The sequence below is a fragment of the Etheostoma cragini genome, chromosome 5 (assembly GCF_013103735.1).
Source record: "Etheostoma cragini isolate CJK2018 chromosome 5, CSU_Ecrag_1.0, whole genome shotgun sequence".
NCBI classification, from domain to species: Eukaryota; Metazoa; Chordata; class Actinopteri; order Perciformes; family Percidae; genus Etheostoma; species Etheostoma cragini.
In genome coordinates this window covers 15,573,055-15,590,961 of record NC_048411.1, presented here as the reverse complement: position 1 = coordinate 15,590,961, position 17,907 = coordinate 15,573,055, and the positions used below count along the sequence as shown (strand labels likewise).

Below are 17,907 nucleotides of genomic sequence, written 5' to 3'. Positions count from 1 at the left end.
CTCTCTCTCTCACACACACACACACACACACACACACACACACACACACACACACACACACACACACACAAAAGAAAAAAACAAGTTTGGCAAAACATCATCTACCTAGAATTTGCACACAAACTATAATGTGGGCATGCAGTTTTGTAAAGTCATAAATCACTTGCTAGAAAATACAATTAAGGAAAGAGGAAATTCTTTAGTGCTTAAATTAGAATTTTCAAAATAAATTTGTTGAATTATTAGTAAAAACTGATGTAATGTACACACAAATGTAATAATTAGCAATTTGATCATCGTCAAGTTTTCTCCTCACTTAAAAATGCTTTCTTAAATTTGTCATCTTTGTATTAATAATAAGTTTAACATCACAAATATGTCCACCGTGGGAGAGCCTTTTCTGATTTTTAAAGGAAGTGAAAATCAAACTAATTTTATAATCTGAATAAGTGAGAAAGTGTCATTCTGCCGTTGTCAACACACAGCAGGTGCTAAGGGAAAGGGTGTGTGGCAGGTTTGATGTCGATGGGCACAGGAGGGACATACTCATGCTGCGTCAACAGAAGACAAGCACATTGTGTTAACACTTATTAAGGAAGAGGAGAAGTGCCGCCTTGAGGAGACAGTGTGTGTGATGGCGATTTGCAGGGGAAGCTGAGCGACGCAGCCTCTCTTAACTCCCTTCTCACCCTTCTCACATCTCCTAAAGGTCTTTTTGTCAGCACCGATGTCTTTGGTACTCTTTAGTGTGTGTGTGTGTGTGTGTGTTTGCACTGGCGGATACCCACAAGTTTGACTCTTGGGGTGTGTGTATGTGTATCACAATGGGGGATGTGTGCGAAAAGCACAACCAAAGTGAAACAGGAATCCATCCATTTCCTGCTTTAGTTTCGGAGTGCTTAGGACAATAAACATAGTTAATTAAAATGGCTTCAAAGTTGAAGAAGTCACCTTCTTCAAGAAGGTCGCTACAAGAAAGCTTCCTTTTTTCCACAATACGTTTCCCTTCTGTCATTCTTTCTTATTATAACCACATTTCCCTCTCTACTTTTCATTTTTGGCATTTTAAAGTAGTACACTGATTATTATAAATATAACATCAAATATTATTGTGTTTTTCAGCTTCCAAAACATGTTTTTTTTTAAACGTTGATATTGTGTAGTCCTGTCTGTAGAAGTCCCAACACACAACGAAATGCACATACACAGATACGTATGCAGTTGCGGCTAACTCTTTTGTTGAGTGATGGTGGGATCGATTGGGTGTGATATTAAGTGACACATGGCCTTTAGAGCCACTAAATGCTACTCACCAACTGAAACCACCGGTGGTGAATTCCAATCCCCCAGTTACTTCTCAGGCTTGTCCCTGCAGTGACACTCTCTTCTCTGTCTCTTTCTCTGCCATTTCTTTCAGTCTGGATTTGCGTCATTCCCCCAGTCGTTTCACAATCTGCGTGTTGTTGCGGTATTATTTGCTCATAGATATCAACTGGCGAGCTCTTTCTCAAACACCATGAGCCACTACCAGACATAGACTGAGCACGAAGGTTTCTGAGCTCCTGAGCTTCAATGAAACAGAGATTATCATGCAGTGTTATATCTAGCTTTCTTGAGGAGGTTTGACAAATTTAATATCAAATTTTTCTGAAAGTACAACAACAAAAAACAAAAAAACAACACAAACTGCTCTGTCAAGATCATATTTTAGGTTTAATAAAGTCTATACAGTACAGACATTTTCAAAAGTAACAAAATCTCCAATATTTTGTGTATTAAAATGGAAAGAAATACACAATCACACTTGTTTTTTCACATTTACATTTTCTACAGAGCTCTCATGTCGCTCTCTCACACACATATATGTCATGCTTTCTACCTAAAAATACATTTATTGAATTGATATTCTGTAGATATAGTGCTATCTCATAGACATTTTGCAGCCTTTTGTCTTCACAACCTGGTCAACTTGTAAATTTTTTTTTTGCATTATAAAGCTCTTTGTTATAAAAAGATCATTAAAAATACAGTTATTATACAGCTGTTATACTGTATATATACTTCATAGATATAGATATGAAGATATACAATTGATGAATATATATTATATGACGTACACGTAATATGAGTAGTATCTGATGTAGAAGATGCTGATGACATGGTTTTAATACATAAATGTTTCTTGTCTGTTTTAGGAGGGCTACGGTGTGATGGTGCTCAACCCTAACGAGAACTACATGGAGGTGGAGAAGCCAGCCATGTCCTCACCCCTGCCCTCTGCTACTGAACCCCTGGACGAACCTGCTGAAAAGAGGGAACGCAAAGATGATAAAGAAGGCAAAAAGAAGAGAGAATTTTATGAGAAGTACCGTAACCCGCAGAAGGAAACGGAGACCGAACAGATCCCTATACGGGTAAGTCGGAGAAAAAAGGAGGAGAGACAGAAAAAAACAGCATTGAAGAAGTGTTCGGAGAGCCGCGGCAGAGGGACAGAAGGAGAGATGTCCATCAAAAGCAGACATGATGGGGGAGGTGGACAGAGTGACAGTTTAGGGTTGTGGGAGGAGGTAGGAGAAGAGACATAGGTGAGAAAATGGGAGGTAGGCATTTGGGCAAGTTTGGAAGTGACAAAAGTGGCAAGAAAGAGGAAGGTAGGAGGCGGCTAACTGAGGAACCTAGGGAAGGAAATGTTAGGTAACGCGATGAAGGGAGGATGGGAGGCAGAGGGAGAAAGAGAGGCTCTTGTGTGGTCAGCCTGTGTGTGAAGAGGTTGGCTGTGCTCCAATCGCCTCTCAGTGAGCAAGTGTTAACCACATGGCTACCTCACTCTCTCCCTCTTCTTCTCTCTCTTCCTCTCTCTCTATTTTCTCTCTCAGATGGTGGGCTGGTCAGTGCAGCTCTGGCCCTTCACTCTTTTTGACCGCTGGGATTATTATCTCTCTAACACACACTCTGCAAACACACTGCAACATTCTTATCATGCCACACTGACCGTACACCCCCTAATCATTCACACACACGCAACCACGCACACACATATACACATACACATACACTTAGCCCGGCCAGTTTACCTTGGTCAAACAAAGAATGCCACCCTTTGAATAAATCTAGTTCCATTGTGGAAAAAAATAATGGGCAAGAGATGACAAATTAAAACAATATTGTCCTCGTCAAAGATGTCTTCTGTTTATCCCCTGCCAACAAAATTCATAATTTGCCTCCTCAATGGGTTCCAGAAATTTATACTTTCTTAAAAGGTCTCATTCAGTAAGATTTTGAAGATTAAGGGCACACCGAGCTAGGCTTTTCCCCCGTCACAGGCTTTCATTCCTTATTGATTATCTGTGCCTTACTTTGCGTGATGTCAAAAACATCACAACAATACGTGTACGTGTGTGAGTGTGTGTGTGTGTGCGCGCGTCAACGCATGCGTGTATGTGTGTGTGTGAAATACGTCAATCTCTGGTGTCTGACAAGAGTTAGGGCTGCTGTGGGACTAGCGGGCGGCGTGTGAGCTGTCAACGCAAGCTTTTTTTTCTCACCCCCCTGGCAGTACCTTTACACACACTCTAATAAGGGATAATTAGCCGCAGTTCTATCTCACTCTATCACACTTCTTTACATGTGCGCTGGTTTCAACGTCAGAAAACTAGTGAACTTGCTTTATGCTATCTGACATAAAGCTCTTCTGGTAAACAATCCATCATGTTATATCACAGTAATGTAGTCAGACTTACTCGCACCTACTGTAACTTGTACATATATTTCATGCCATAAATTAATATCCAAAATACATTGCTTATTGAATGTGAGTTATATCATATCCCAACTGTGTGTGCATATAGATATATGCATGCATTGCCATTTACATTTTGTTTGACTTACTTTCAAAGCAGTGTGTATTAAATAGTTTTATTTCTAAAAATAAACTTAAATGATTCTCATATGTAATCTTTTTTTTTAAATCTTTTTCTTAATATCTTCATGTATATATATATATATTCTCCCCCTCTTTCCCTCATCATTAACACTAAGTGACATAAGCAGTGTGGGATCGTTAACACAGTCCCAACCAAGGTTCCCTATCCTACGAGTGAGCATGCGATATTACTCACATCTTGATATTGGGTTTGGCTCGCTTTCCCCATGCCTGCATAATGCATGCTGGGCAGGGTCAGATGCTTTGAGACAAGGGTGGTTTGCAGCAGTGGTGTGTCTTTTGTGCGGCTGTGGTTCAGTGGTAGAACGGTCGCCTGCCAATCGGAAGGTTGTTAGTTTGATTCCTGGCCCTGAGTCCCATGTCAAAGTATCCCGAGATGTCCCCGATGCAGCGCCATCGGAGTGTAAATGTGTGTGAGCGTTTATCTGATGAGCAGGTGGCACCTTGTGCGGCAGTGTGTGAATGTGCGTGAAGGGGAATGATTCCTGTGCTATGTAAAAGCGCTTTGAGTAGTTGTTAGGACTAGAAAAGCGTTATATAAAAACAATCCATTTATATGAATGTTTTTTCAGACGGCAGTTTCTTGGAAATACTGATAACAGTTTTGACTTTTCACAACTCCATCAAATGAAAGTCAGGAAAGACATCATAATGAGTAACTGAGGAAAATACCACACCAGGGTGGTGTCATGTCAAGTCACTGTTATGCTTGTTATAAGGTATCAAATTGATAATTGATTTTGCAGTCCATACCAGCGCAGTATCCAGGGTGGTGGCATTTTAAAACAGAGAGATGGATTAAAATTAAAACACTTTCCATGTCTGTTTTTTTTTTTAGACCAGCAGGCTAATACAAAATTATCTTCATTAACCAGAAAATAAGGGTCATATAGACGGTTTAGATTTTTACGCCAAATACACTTGTCCTTAGATGCAGGGATTGCAAGACTCGGGATAAAGATTAATGAGTAAGCAGGTTGGCTCTGTGTTGGTGCCCCTTGAATTTTGACCTTTGACCCAGAAGTCAGAAGGATGTTGGTGTGTATGACCTCGCCTCTATCGTCCACGCCTTCTCCTGCGCTGCTTTACTCCCCACTGCTCTCCCTCTGTCCACCCAGGAGTAAGCTGTGACACATACGCGCACACACTCATACAAGCACACAAATAAACACACAGGCAGAAATGCAAAGGCACTAACATGCTGTTTCAGGAGGGCTACGGTGTGATGGTGCTCAATGAGAGCTACCTGGAGTTGGAGAAGCCAGCCTTGTCCTCTCCCCTGCTCGTGTGTGTGTGTGTGTGTGTGTGTGTGTGTGTGTGTGTCCTTCTACTGTACCTCTGTTATTCAGGGTGGGTGGCTGAGCCATTCAAACCTCTTTAGCAGAGCTGTTTTCATCTTTTTTCACCAAACCTTTTTTTATTCACTAACCTTACACTCTAAATCCCGCTGAGCTGCCAGACCACCTGCGCACAGTCATTCAGAAAGCCAGACACTTCAATACATACCTCTACTTCACGACATATAATGAAATTGAATGAACATTACAAAAAACACCATAAACCTAAATGAACACTCGTCTTTACCACCTTAATTTACTCGTTTGACTCACTGACACAGACACATATGCACACACACATACACACACACACACACACACACACACAAACAGCCCTCTGATAGAGTTGAGTTGATTAATACGCTTCCTTACACACATTAATAAGCTCTTAACTGCTTTTAGGATTCTTACTTTTTAGCCTTGGGTTCATAGTGTGCAACCTCTCAACCTTATCTAATCCCTCTGCTCTCCTGCAGAACACACACAACTGGGCCATGTTTAGGGGGATGTTGGTGGAGAAGGGATAGAGAAAGAGAGGACAGAGGGAGGGATGAAAGGATAAAAAGTCTGATCGGAGGGATGCTGATGAGGATAGTGGAGGGGTGGGGCGGGGGAGGGGGCTCTCTTAGCACTTTGCCATATAGAAGTTTGGGAGTTCACTTTACTCTGAATTTTAGCAGTAATCCAGTTAGCTATTTTCTGTCAGCCAAGCGGAGGAATGGCAGGAACAAAAGGCACATTCATGGGCTTAAGAAGCTTCCAAAGAGTTCACTCAAGGCTGGCTGGCGGGGATTAGGCCAGCAGGCCCTGTAAAGGGGGAAAAAAGAGCAAAGGGGACAAAAAACAGAGCTTCGCCTTTCTATAAGCACCATTTATTTTTATAAATGACTGGAATATTTTTGTCTGTTTTTTTTTAATGCTGTTCCTTTTAGCATCTCACCATGTGTGTTGTTCAGAGAGAAAAAGAGAGATAGAGAACGATAAAGAGGCCTTCACTCCTAAAGCATTTTGAAGTAGCAGATCGAGGCTATTCCTTCTGTTCTTATTCTCCCACTATATTTAGCTTGATATATTTAGGTTTATATTGAGACCGGTGGTCATCTAATGCTTTTACTATAATATCTCTCTGCTTTTCTTTACAATGATGCATTTGCCACAATTGTACCAAAATGCAGGGAAAATATTGGGGCTTTTCGGCATGCTTGTGTTTCCACTCATTGGTTATTTCCCTTGTGTTTAACCATTTTTCTTACCCACCACTCTGGTTCGAGTTGAAGTAAGACCCTCTTCTAATGGTAGAAAAATAAGACTCTCTTATTTTATTTTGGGTGTTTTTGTTTTGCATATTATACCTATATCAGTGCAGAGCAGAATCAGATCTTTCTAGTCATTATTCCATGTACAATTGCATTTTGCACGATGCAAGACTCTGTGGAGTATTGTGCTCAAATTTCTTGGTAACAGATGTCTTTTACTGTCTCACATTGGTCTGCCTGTTGTGGATTGTACAGAGTGTGTTTCCTAAAGAAAGAAGCATACATTATTTAGGCCCTGCCTCTCCAAGACCCATTATTCCCAGCTGCAACTGTCCACAGGGGCTGGCTGAGATCCTTGTCCTTGTCTGTGTTTAGCAGATGATGTCCTGTTTCCTCATGTTCACACTGTATTACAAAATGTCCTGAGGATTCAATAAAACACACACACTTATACACACTCACACCAAAACTTGATTACAAACAATAAGACATGGACACACACACACACACCCCCCCACACACACACACACACACAGGTAATTGTATTTGACATGGCACTACAGTGTTTCTCTATGGGACTGGCTTTTTGCTCTTTGTCACCTTCACCCCTTTGGCCCAGTCTGTGGCCCACAAGCAATTATACAGACAGGGTTTATTTGACCAATGACCTGTGGTCGTGCCAAGAAATAAGGCTCAGCATATCCAAGGACAGGTAGGGACTTGATTAACCTCTGAACTTGGTCAGAGGAGAGGGCAATAACCAGGGCTAGAGGGCAGCTCACCTGCTTGCTGCCAAGAACAAATTGGCTAGATGCCATCTTTGTATTTGGGTGTGTATTTCTGTGTGAGTGTGAAAGAGAAATAATTTTGACCTGGGTGCATGTGTATCTGTCCTTAGGAGCGAAGTTTCATGTTTAAGGCCACGGTACAAGCACACTGTGGTGTGTGGGACATTTTAAATGTATTTATCTTATCGTCTTTGAATTTAATCTAACAGTGAATACTTTCGACTTCCCAAAGTTTTGAATGGGAATGAGTCTGTTAGACACTGTGCTTGTTAGTGTGTGCACATGCATATCTGGATATGTGTTATGTGTAGTCTGTAACATCTGTGTGTGTACACATACCTGTGTGTTTGCGTGTTTGCTCAAGGCAGAACCATTGTAGCTGGTCTCAGATCCCTGCTCCCAATCTTCTAGTCAGGTCAACCATCACACACATCCATCCTGCCCTCCCTTGCACCCCCCCAACCCACTAAAACTCTCTCTTCTTCTCTTTCTCTCTCTGCACACAACCCTGTTGTGGATACAGGCTGACCCGAATAAAGACATACACACACGCACATACACACAAACACAGCACCTCAGGGTCATCCTGGAACAAACACTGCCTTGTCTGCCTCCCCGCTCTCCTTTGCCTTATGTCAATTAATGGCTCGCAGTAATTTCACCTGACAATTCGGGCGGCAGTGCGAGGCTAGCCGAGATGTCACAGTGATGACCTTTCTGGCCCGCAGCCGCTCCTTTCTAATAAAGAATCTCACAGACCCACAGCAACTTCCTTTGTACTTTGTTAATGAGTTATTGATTTGAAACAATGCCCTAGCAAATATTGTCAGAGCAGACTGACCCCAGCAAGGTCATGCTATTTCATTGTATACAGTCTGAGCACGCTAATCTGCACGTGAGATGACATGGACGCGAGTTTTTCTCTTTTTTTCCTGGCTCCCTCTCTCTCTCTGTCTCTCTCTCCCTCACTTTCTCTCTCCTTATACTGTATATCCCTTCATTGCAAAGCTGAATAACACACCTACACATTCATTTCTCTCTCTCACTCTCTTACACTCATGCACACAGTTTTCCCCCTCTTGTTAGTCTTGAACACGTTTTTCACCTCATTCTCGCTTTCCCCCGTCTCTTTCTCACATCATTATATTCCCAACTCTCCATAGGTACTATACCTGCTAATTACCCACAATGCCACAGTCATTATTTTCCCATCTCTGCCGCTAATTTGCTCCATACCTTCCTTTCCCCCTCTCTAGCAGACCCATCAGCTCCCAGACAGATTCTAGCTAACTTCAGCTCTCTGTCGGCCTCAAAAAGAGAGTAAAGAACGAAACAAAGACGGAAAGAAAAAAGAAAAAGAGATGGCGAAGCAGTACACGTCCCAGACATTGATTAGAATGCAATTGCAAACAGGTGTCGTTGAGGTCCCCTTTTTAATTACATGCACAGAGACATGTACGCAACAACGCACACAAACACAAACTTACTCACTCTCATAACCTTTTTGCTAAAACCAAACATGTAATTATGTACATTGCTTATTTAATATTGAATCATTGGACCAAATGAAAACAATCCTGTTCTGTGCTGATCAGGACCTATTAAAGAGTACAACGACTGGGGCTGCAGGTGGGTTTACCCAATGTGGGCCCAGAGAGCAGGAGGGGGACTGAGAGATTGAGAGATTGGTCAGCCAGTCAGAGTTTGTGTGTGTGTGTGTGTGTGTGAGAAAACTCTGGTGTAATTTGTGTCATTTGTTTCTACATCTTCCTTTGGAGGAGAGAACTCTCAAATAATATTGTTGTGTGATGTGTGTTTGTAATACTTGCAATTTTATTTCAGCTCTTACTCTAACCACCCCAAAATACTTGGCATTTTTGCAAGATCTAAACCAGCACTGCCCAAACGAAAGAGTCCAAACCCAATAAAGTTGTTTAGGAATGCCGTGACACTGTCCTGACACTTCTGTCTCCTAGTGAAAAGTTTCTTAGTGTAAAAAGTATAATGGCTCTCATTTACTAGATTCCTTCCGGTCCACATTGGTCACCATCTCCCGACTTGAATTTCCAGCTTCCTCAGAAGTTATCTGAGAACCTATGAGGAGGAGAAGGAGGAGGGAGGTGCAGGGAGGTCTGAAGTGGTTGTTTGTCAGAGTGTGTTGATGTTGTTAGATTCATTGTTTCCTGTGTTGGTCAGACACTGAGTTTGTGTTGGCGTTGAGGCTGTTATTCTGGCTGCAGCACAGTCCTCTCCTCCACTTTCCTCTCCCTGCTTCTCATTACAGTGAATAAACACAGGGCAAGTATTGGAACGGACAACCTTTGAAGAAACAAGAGTGTGTGTGTGTGTGTGTGTGTGTGTGTGTGTGTGTGTGTGTGTATGAGTTTGTATCCGTGTGCATGCAATTATGTGTGGTTTTGGAAAGGAGTGTGAGTTGTTATTGTGTAAGTAATGGAAAGAACTAAATTGAATAAATTCGTGAAACTAGACAATTGGAAGGCAAACACAATCAACAAATGAGTAACAGTTGGAACCACTTATGGACTAAAAGTGGAGTAGAAAGCCATGCTCAATGTCGTGTAACAGGTTGTCTAGTTGTTTTGATGGTGATGTAAGTTATAACACATCATCAAATTATGTTGATTGGGAAGATCTATGGGGTTGTGTGTGTGTGTATATGTGTGTGTGTCTGTATATATATATATATGTACATATACATATAAAATATACAGACGGGCGACAAATTAAAGGGAACAACAACATAAAGGGTCTTAGTAAGGTGTTGGCATTGATTGTACAAGTCTCTGGAACTCTGTTGGAGGAATGGAACACCAAAATACTTTGGAGAAAGAACAATGACAAAAAGTAAGACTAGAGATTAATTTGTCGTTTCCAAAGGGTTTCTGTCCGTCCAGATTTCAACACAACATGGAGTTCTCAAAACCAAAACAGGGTTAGCAGTTTTTCCAAATGTCTCCATTTTAGGGGCTCGGAAACACTTTAGTATTGTGGACGCAAAGCATACTGGTGGGGATGTAACCTAATGCGGGGTAGACATCACACAAGAATCAAGCCGATTTCGGGCCAGATTTTTCCCTTCTGACAATTGTCAGCAAAGCCCCGATTTATTTGATGTTCCTTAAGATTATCTTGCCAGATTTTCCTTTTGTGTAAGGTATGAATGTTATTGTTTTTGCATCTGCTTGGAAGTCCATCCTGGCCGCACCGATTTCAAATCACAAATATTATTCATGTCCACATTTGCGATTTGATATCCTGTTGTATGTTGGGAACGCAGAGGACAGCCAAGAACACAGTCTAGTCTCGTTTTACCTTGGTTGGGCTTCTGTGGGAGAGTGGTGCTCATACGGAGCTCATAGCGCAAATCTACAGATCCCAAAGTGAGCGTGCGTGTGGAGGAAACAGGGATCGCTATCAGCGCTAACTGCTACAGTGCAAACAGAGCATTAGTTAGCGCCGTGGTTAGCTCAAACTCACCGGGGCGTCCTGGCTTCTCGGGGTGAGCTTAATTAGTGGGTAACCTCCATATAAGCACCAATGTCCCACAAAAGCTCAGCACAGCTCTTACGTCGTTGCCATGTTTGTATACTTTAAAGTACCTTTTGATCACGCAAGATTTCCAGTTTTGAGATTCATGAGTCGTTTCTGTCAATGGAATCTGTGTGTGGTGTGTTCTTCTTGCCAAATTATTGCTCTCCGTACCGTACAGTTACATAACTGTTCAATCTATCAATTCATGTGTGGGTTCACTCATGTTTCCTTTTTTCATACTTCACTAAACCCCTTGTTCACTGTATTTTTTGTGATCAAAATGTTTTATTTTACTTTCTATTCAAAAATTAACAAAACAAACCATGACAAACAACACACCGAGACGTGGAACGCGTCCCAGAGCTGAAAAACACAGAGAGAAAAGCTGGGAGGGAGGGAGACAAAACAACACATACATATACTGACACACACGCACACAAGCACACACACAAGCATGCACACACACACACACATACACACCCACACACACACACACACGCGCGCACACACACACACAGACAGACACAAAACAAGGGACCAATCCAATGCGCAGGTTGAGGTCAAGGCTGTAGCACAATGCTACAGCCCGCACCTCAAAGAGCCAGCGATGCTGGGCCAAGTGCCCAGGGTCCTTTCCGTTGCTTCATAGATGCTCTTTGTCGACAGTTTATGTACAAAACATCCAAGAAGGCAAGGGTCCATGCACGGATAGACATGGCAGGAGGTGGCTTCCGATCATTCCCATTGCAGTCATTCTTTTACAGCTGCAAGTCCAGCAAACACAGTACCTTTTTCAGCTGTTGAGAGTTGGATGGCGGACAGGTCATTCATAATCAAAACATTTACAGAAACGGGTACAGTAACATTAATCAAGGCCCTTGGACACTGTTGATGGGGGCATTGCTGTCCTACAAGAGGGAAGAATTGTTTCATTATAGGATAAAGGTGATCACTCAGAAAATGTATGTATGGTCATAAATTCTTATTCCAGAGCTGAGAGAGCCTGTCAAACTCTTCTCATACACTGCTCTCTCCTTCAGTTAGATAGATGCTGTATGCCCTCCATAATATGCATGGCTCAATCTCTATCTCTCTATTTGTCTACTTTCTTTAGCTATCTCTGCCTTTTTTTGTATGTCTTCTTGATAATAGTTAGCTGTCAACATCTTGAGACTTTCTGGTCCTGAGAATATCAAGGCGCTGATTTATATTTTATATTCTCTGAGGGGACAGTATGGATTACTCTACAGGATATGTGGTAAACACACACACACACACACACACACAAACGGCACACACCCTTAAATGTCTCAAGACAGTCATGGCTGAAGGAAGTTGGCAACAGGTGTGCAGTTGGGACGCTATTCTGTCAGTGCTGGAAGATGCATACACAACACACACACACACAAGCACACACACACACACACACACACACACACACAAATCAAATACACACACACAATTCAGGGAATCTGTGGAATATAAATAAATAAGCTGAGATACTGTGTGAGAGCTGGTGACAGGAATTCAGTCTCACAGGGCAGTGTGCTCCACTGCAGCTAATTAACCCCAGGAAATAATTGCAACAGTATGCAAATGCTGTTTAGATAATTCACTTCACTGCCATGCCAGATAGTCAGTCATTCTGTTGCCGCTGTGGGTGTAGGCAAAATTATGCATTGTGTGTACATTGGGCAACATGAGCACATGTAGACTTATTTGCCTCCATGAAGACATCAACTGTGCAATATATTTCTTAAGATATTATTATTATTATTATTATTTTTATTTTTAAAAAAAAACGTTGCTTGTTGTCATCACGTTATAACGTCATATTTTGTCAGTTATCACTTATTGGAACGTTTTGTCGGCAGTCAGTTTATGAGTTTATATTAGCAAAGTTGACAAACACACACACACACACACACACACACACACACACACACACACACACACACACACACACCCTGCCTAATGTTTCCATAGCCGGCATTATTACTGAAGGGTGGGTTGAAAAATGGGGACGGAAGAGTTTGGAGCAGAACAGGTGAGGAGAAAAAACAAGGTAGAGGAGACGGAAGGACTGAGGAAGGCAGGCAGGCTAATGAAATGGGCTTCACAGATGAAGGGTAAAATGGAGGAGGAGAGAGTAGGTAGACTTCAAAGGACTTTGATGTCACATCTTTTCAGACAGACAACTCTGCTTCAGCCAGCCCCTCCGTGTACCTAGAATAACACACAGAGACACAGACACACACACACACTCATGCACACATGCACACACACACACACACACACACATACACACACAAACACACACACACACACACAAACATGAGCAGAGCACTGATGGCCGAAGGGCAGGGCAGAGAGTTGCCCACTCTTGCATCACACTCTGTGAATGGAGGTAGGTGCTGACACTACAACCCCCTCATGCTAATCTAGCAGTAAACACAAACACTCTGACAGGTTAATTTACCTCTAGACAAACACAGCAACAAAGACACACAGCAGCACATCATCAAATAGTGAAAGTGCACACATACCCGCTCACAAACCTGTACACACAGATATGCACAAGCGAAAACATCTCATCAAGTCGCAAGCTACCATACTTTTCTAAAAAGGTAAAGTTTCAACCATATGTTATGTAGCGTATGTTCTACACTATCTCCTCAATTACCACCTTTAGGAGACCAAACCAAAGTAGTCCAATTATCTTTCTTTGATTATACTGTATACTGTCTTAATTTTTTAAATGCAAACACATTTATGGAAACTCACAGAAGAGTCTCTTAAGACACCTCCTCTGTCCTTTATCTCATATCACTAATTATTTTTTATGGAGTTACATGAAACATTTTAACGCTTAATTAACAGAACTTGCTTCCATTCTCTGTAGGCCATGTGTTTGTTTATTTCGAGATATTCCTTTTTATAGACATATGTATGCTAATTAAAAGGAGCGTGTGTGTGCGCGTCTGTGTGTGTGTGTATAGGGTGTTTGTGTCCAGTATTGTGCTAAATGCAGCATTGTGTTGTGATCTAAGGATACAGGTGTTTCTAGTCGACTAAGGTGTAGTGTAGTGCAACCTCTTGTGGGAATGTTTGGCTGATTTCTACTGTGAACCAGACAGTTTGATAGGAAATCAAAGTCTAGAATCAATGTCACAAGTTCATTAATGGATGCCCTTTTCTCGCCTGTACTTTTGCTATTGTACTTTCCAGCCCTGGATAAGCGCTTACATCTCTGGTTAATTAAACATGTCTTCTGGTTGTGTGTGCGTAATCTTGCGTGTGTGTGTGGGTGTGTGTGTGTGTGTGTGTGGGTGTTTGAGAGAGACTGTGGGCATGCAGATGAGAGTGAGAACATACGTAGGGGTATTCATTTGTGATTGCGTACGTGGTTGCAAAACTGTGCTGTTTTGTATATGCACGTGTATATATCTCCTCTCTGTTGTTTTTTCCTTTGACCTTCCCCTAGTGTCTTCCCATTATGCTTTTACTGGTGTATAGATGGGTCTTCGATTTAACAACAGGGTACAAATTAAGATTTAAACGTTACGTCACAGAGCCTATTGAGTTTTACATTTAGGGCATTTGCAATATGCAAGACTTATTGATCTACCGAAGTGTGGCTCTTTATAGAATCCCCTCTGGCCACCACCACTTTGTAGTTTCTCTTTTATAGCTTCTTTCTTTTTGTCTGAACCCAGGGTGCAGGTTTTGATTATGTACTATTAAATTAAAAGACTTTGATAATTCCATTCAGCTCCACTCTCATTGGATGGACACATATCTTAAATGTTTTGTAATTGAACAACTTGGTTTGTTGACAGCCTTCAAGCTCATGAGATTGACATCATTCTTTTTTGTTGTGGATATAACATTAGAGTTGTTGTGTTGCAGGAAAACAGTTCCTCTGAGGAACACGTGCTGTACGTGTGGGACCACTTTGTGTCCAAAGCCGCAGCCAAGAATATCTTCATCATGGCCCACAGCTACGGAGGGCTGTCTTTCGTTGAGCTGGTGAGTGTTTTAGTTTTCTGCTTATCTTTCCTACTTCCCACCGACAAAGAGACTCAATGAGACACACAGTACACTCCTGTCCGACCAATCACTCACATCTATGTTTAATGTTGGACAAGCTCCGTATTCCAATTGTTAGATTAACTAAAAGCCACGTTTGCGATGATACCCTTACATTTACCAAAACATGTCAGTATGCAAACAAATCCTGCATATTCTCAGATCTGTACACACGTATATCCAAATGTGCAGAGCAGTACTAGCATCGGTCACCTCAGGGAGACAGGCAGCAGAGAAATAGTGTGTGAAACATGGTGGAACGATTAAAAATAAATAGCATTTAGTTTCCTTGAAAAAGTACGGCTTCTGTAAACAATCTGGTTCATCCTTGTCCTTGGGCACTATCCACCTCCTCTACAAACCAAGAGCAGGAGGGAAACAGGGGAAAGGAGAGAAATGAAGGCATGGCAATGCAACAACAGTGGTACTGTTATAGCAGATATGCTGCAGAGCATGTGGATCACCCAGTCTGAAGAGAGACAGGGGAAAGGTTGAAAGATGGTGGGAGGGAAGTGGATTTGAACCAATTAATGGTGCACAGGGGATGGAGCAAGTAAAAGTTTGGCCAGCATCTTGACTTTATTACCACACCCTTCAGCAAAATGGGCCTACGGTGTGTGCTATGTGGATTGTACTGTATGAAGGCTGCTGAGGTTAATGCTTTATTCTCTAGACTTTGGTTTGGTTCGATGTCCTAGTGGGATTAAGCATCACATAATCATTGTCATTTCCCTGTGCATCTCTCTCTCTCTCTCTCTCTCTCTCTCTCTCTCTCCATCTCCCTCTGACCCCCCAACTGGGTGGGGAGATGGCCCCCCCACCTAGAGCCAGGTTCTGTTTGCAATTTTTACCTGTTAAAAGGACGTTTTTCCTCACTGCCACCACACTAAATGCTCTTGGGAGAAATGTTTGTAGCCCTGTAAATTATAGAGTGTGGTCTCTCTGTAAAGTGTCCTGAAATAATTTCTGTTGTGATATGACACTGCAAAAAAGTTGAATTGAATTGTACTTCCTCTTCTGTTAGTGTTTTAATTACTGGAGTTGCCTAAAGCTTCAGCGTGCAGATACCATTGGGGTGAGTTATCCTCACTGGGTCGGAGTAGCATTTAACAGTCATGATTGATGGTGGGGAAGTTTATGATTGTACCCTGCTAGCGTCCTACTTGCTGCTTGATTTATTATCCAATCTAAGTCTAATGTGTGTACTAGTGACATATACAGCAGCGGAAACTCATGTACTGTGTAGTTAATGGGCGTCTTTTAGCTCTTTCCTACCATTTCATCTAATACAATGTTCTGACCCTAAGATTGTGATACAGTAACTTTAAGTACATATACATCACAAAGTAAAGTAACTAGTAAGTTGTAAAGATTCAAGTTACAGGATGTGATGTTTATGATGCAGAGAGTTGACAAGACAACTGCCAGATGTGATATTTTAGGCTCATATTCCTACAAAGGATGCTATCATTTTGAAAACTAAATTTAGCTAATAAGTTACAGTGCGTAAAACATTTTTGCACATTTTCTCACATTAATTCCAGCATAAAGTATCTATCTGCTGCTTGATGAAAAAAAGAAGAAGAAAAAAACACTGTTGTATTTGCAGCTTCTGAAATTCCAACAACCACTTGTATGTAGCAATATTGGCTCAGTGCCAGACTTATTGCGAACATGCTGTGCTAGCATCATTCACATTTAGAATACCAAAGACTGCACTGTATTAAGCTATGCTAGCTGACATATGGTGCCAGTTGTGTTTGCAAGCCTCTCTATGATCTGAGAGCTGGGTTACAATGCCAGTCTGCTGGTTTCTTGATCTGAAGGATTTACTGCTAGACTCCACATCCCATATTAATTTGGACATATCTCTTCTCTTTTCTTAAAAAGGGGAAGAGGAGGGAGGCGGCAAAATTTGGGAATGGCTAGTGGGGGATTAAAGGTGGGCACTTGTCCCACTGGTGTTTTCAGAAATATATATTTTTTTCTTTCTCTTTCACCTACTCCTTTTTGTTTAGTATTTTGTAATTTTAATTTGGCTGCTAAATATTCATGCAGTGTTTTGTCCGTGACAGCCCATCTCCCGGGCTTTCTCGCTGTGTGACGAGGACTTGCTATTCTTTCTATTTGTCTCATTTTGTCTGTCTGTTTCCTTCAGTCAGACTCCCTCTCTCTGTGTAAAGGCCTTGATGAGGTTCTTTTATATGATGTCATTGTCATGCGAAAATGCTGTTAAAACACTCATTTACAGTAAGTGCATATATAAATACATAGGATAAAGCAGATGGAATATGGAGAAGTCAACATCCATACAGGGTGTTTGAATATGCTATTGTGAGGGTTCCCTCGAGGCCATCCCAGCCTCTGTTGTTTGTCGAAACCACCTCTTAAAAACTGACACAAACACATACAGGCATTATAGTTTTTAAAAGCCTCCCCATGCCTATCTTTTGGTATGGTGAAGGGTATGTGATGATATGGGGTTATTTTAATTCCAAAGGCCAAGGGAACTTTATCAGGATGCATAGCATCCTGGATCCATGAAATAACTGGCAATAAAAAATAAAAATCTGAATGCCTTTATGGGATTTTAACATAGGGGTGAGTATACTCATGCCCCCTGTATTTTTTTAAAATGTATTTACAGTACATTATTCATTCACAGAAAATTGGTGTACTTAAAAGGTTGGATTTCCCTACATATTTGGAATTAAGGCGTTAAGATCAATTTCCAAAAGATGTTTTTTTATTCCTTTTTTAAATCAACCTTAGAATGGGTGTGTAACCTTATTCAAGCCATTTTACATACATACATACATACATACATACATACATACATACATACATGCATACATAGTATATACATTACATAGTACATACATACATACATACAACACAGGCCAATAGTTTGGACACACCTTCTCATTCAATGCGTTTCCTTT

At 41.4% G+C, this 17,907-nt stretch overlaps 1 protein-coding gene across 1 annotated transcript in view; it reads left to right on the top strand.

Moving 5' to 3' along the window:
- The window catches only part of fam172a (family with sequence similarity 172 member A), a 155,880-nt gene that overhangs the window by 54,266 nt on the left and 83,707 nt on the right, over positions 1-17,907 (top strand). The window contains exons 7-8 of the mRNA XM_034870954.1: positions 2,196-2,414; positions 14,786-14,905. Of these exons, the coding sequence (XP_034726845.1) occupies positions 2,196-2,414; positions 14,786-14,905 (339 nt within the window). The remainder of the gene's footprint in view (positions 1-2,195; positions 2,415-14,785; positions 14,906-17,907) is intronic.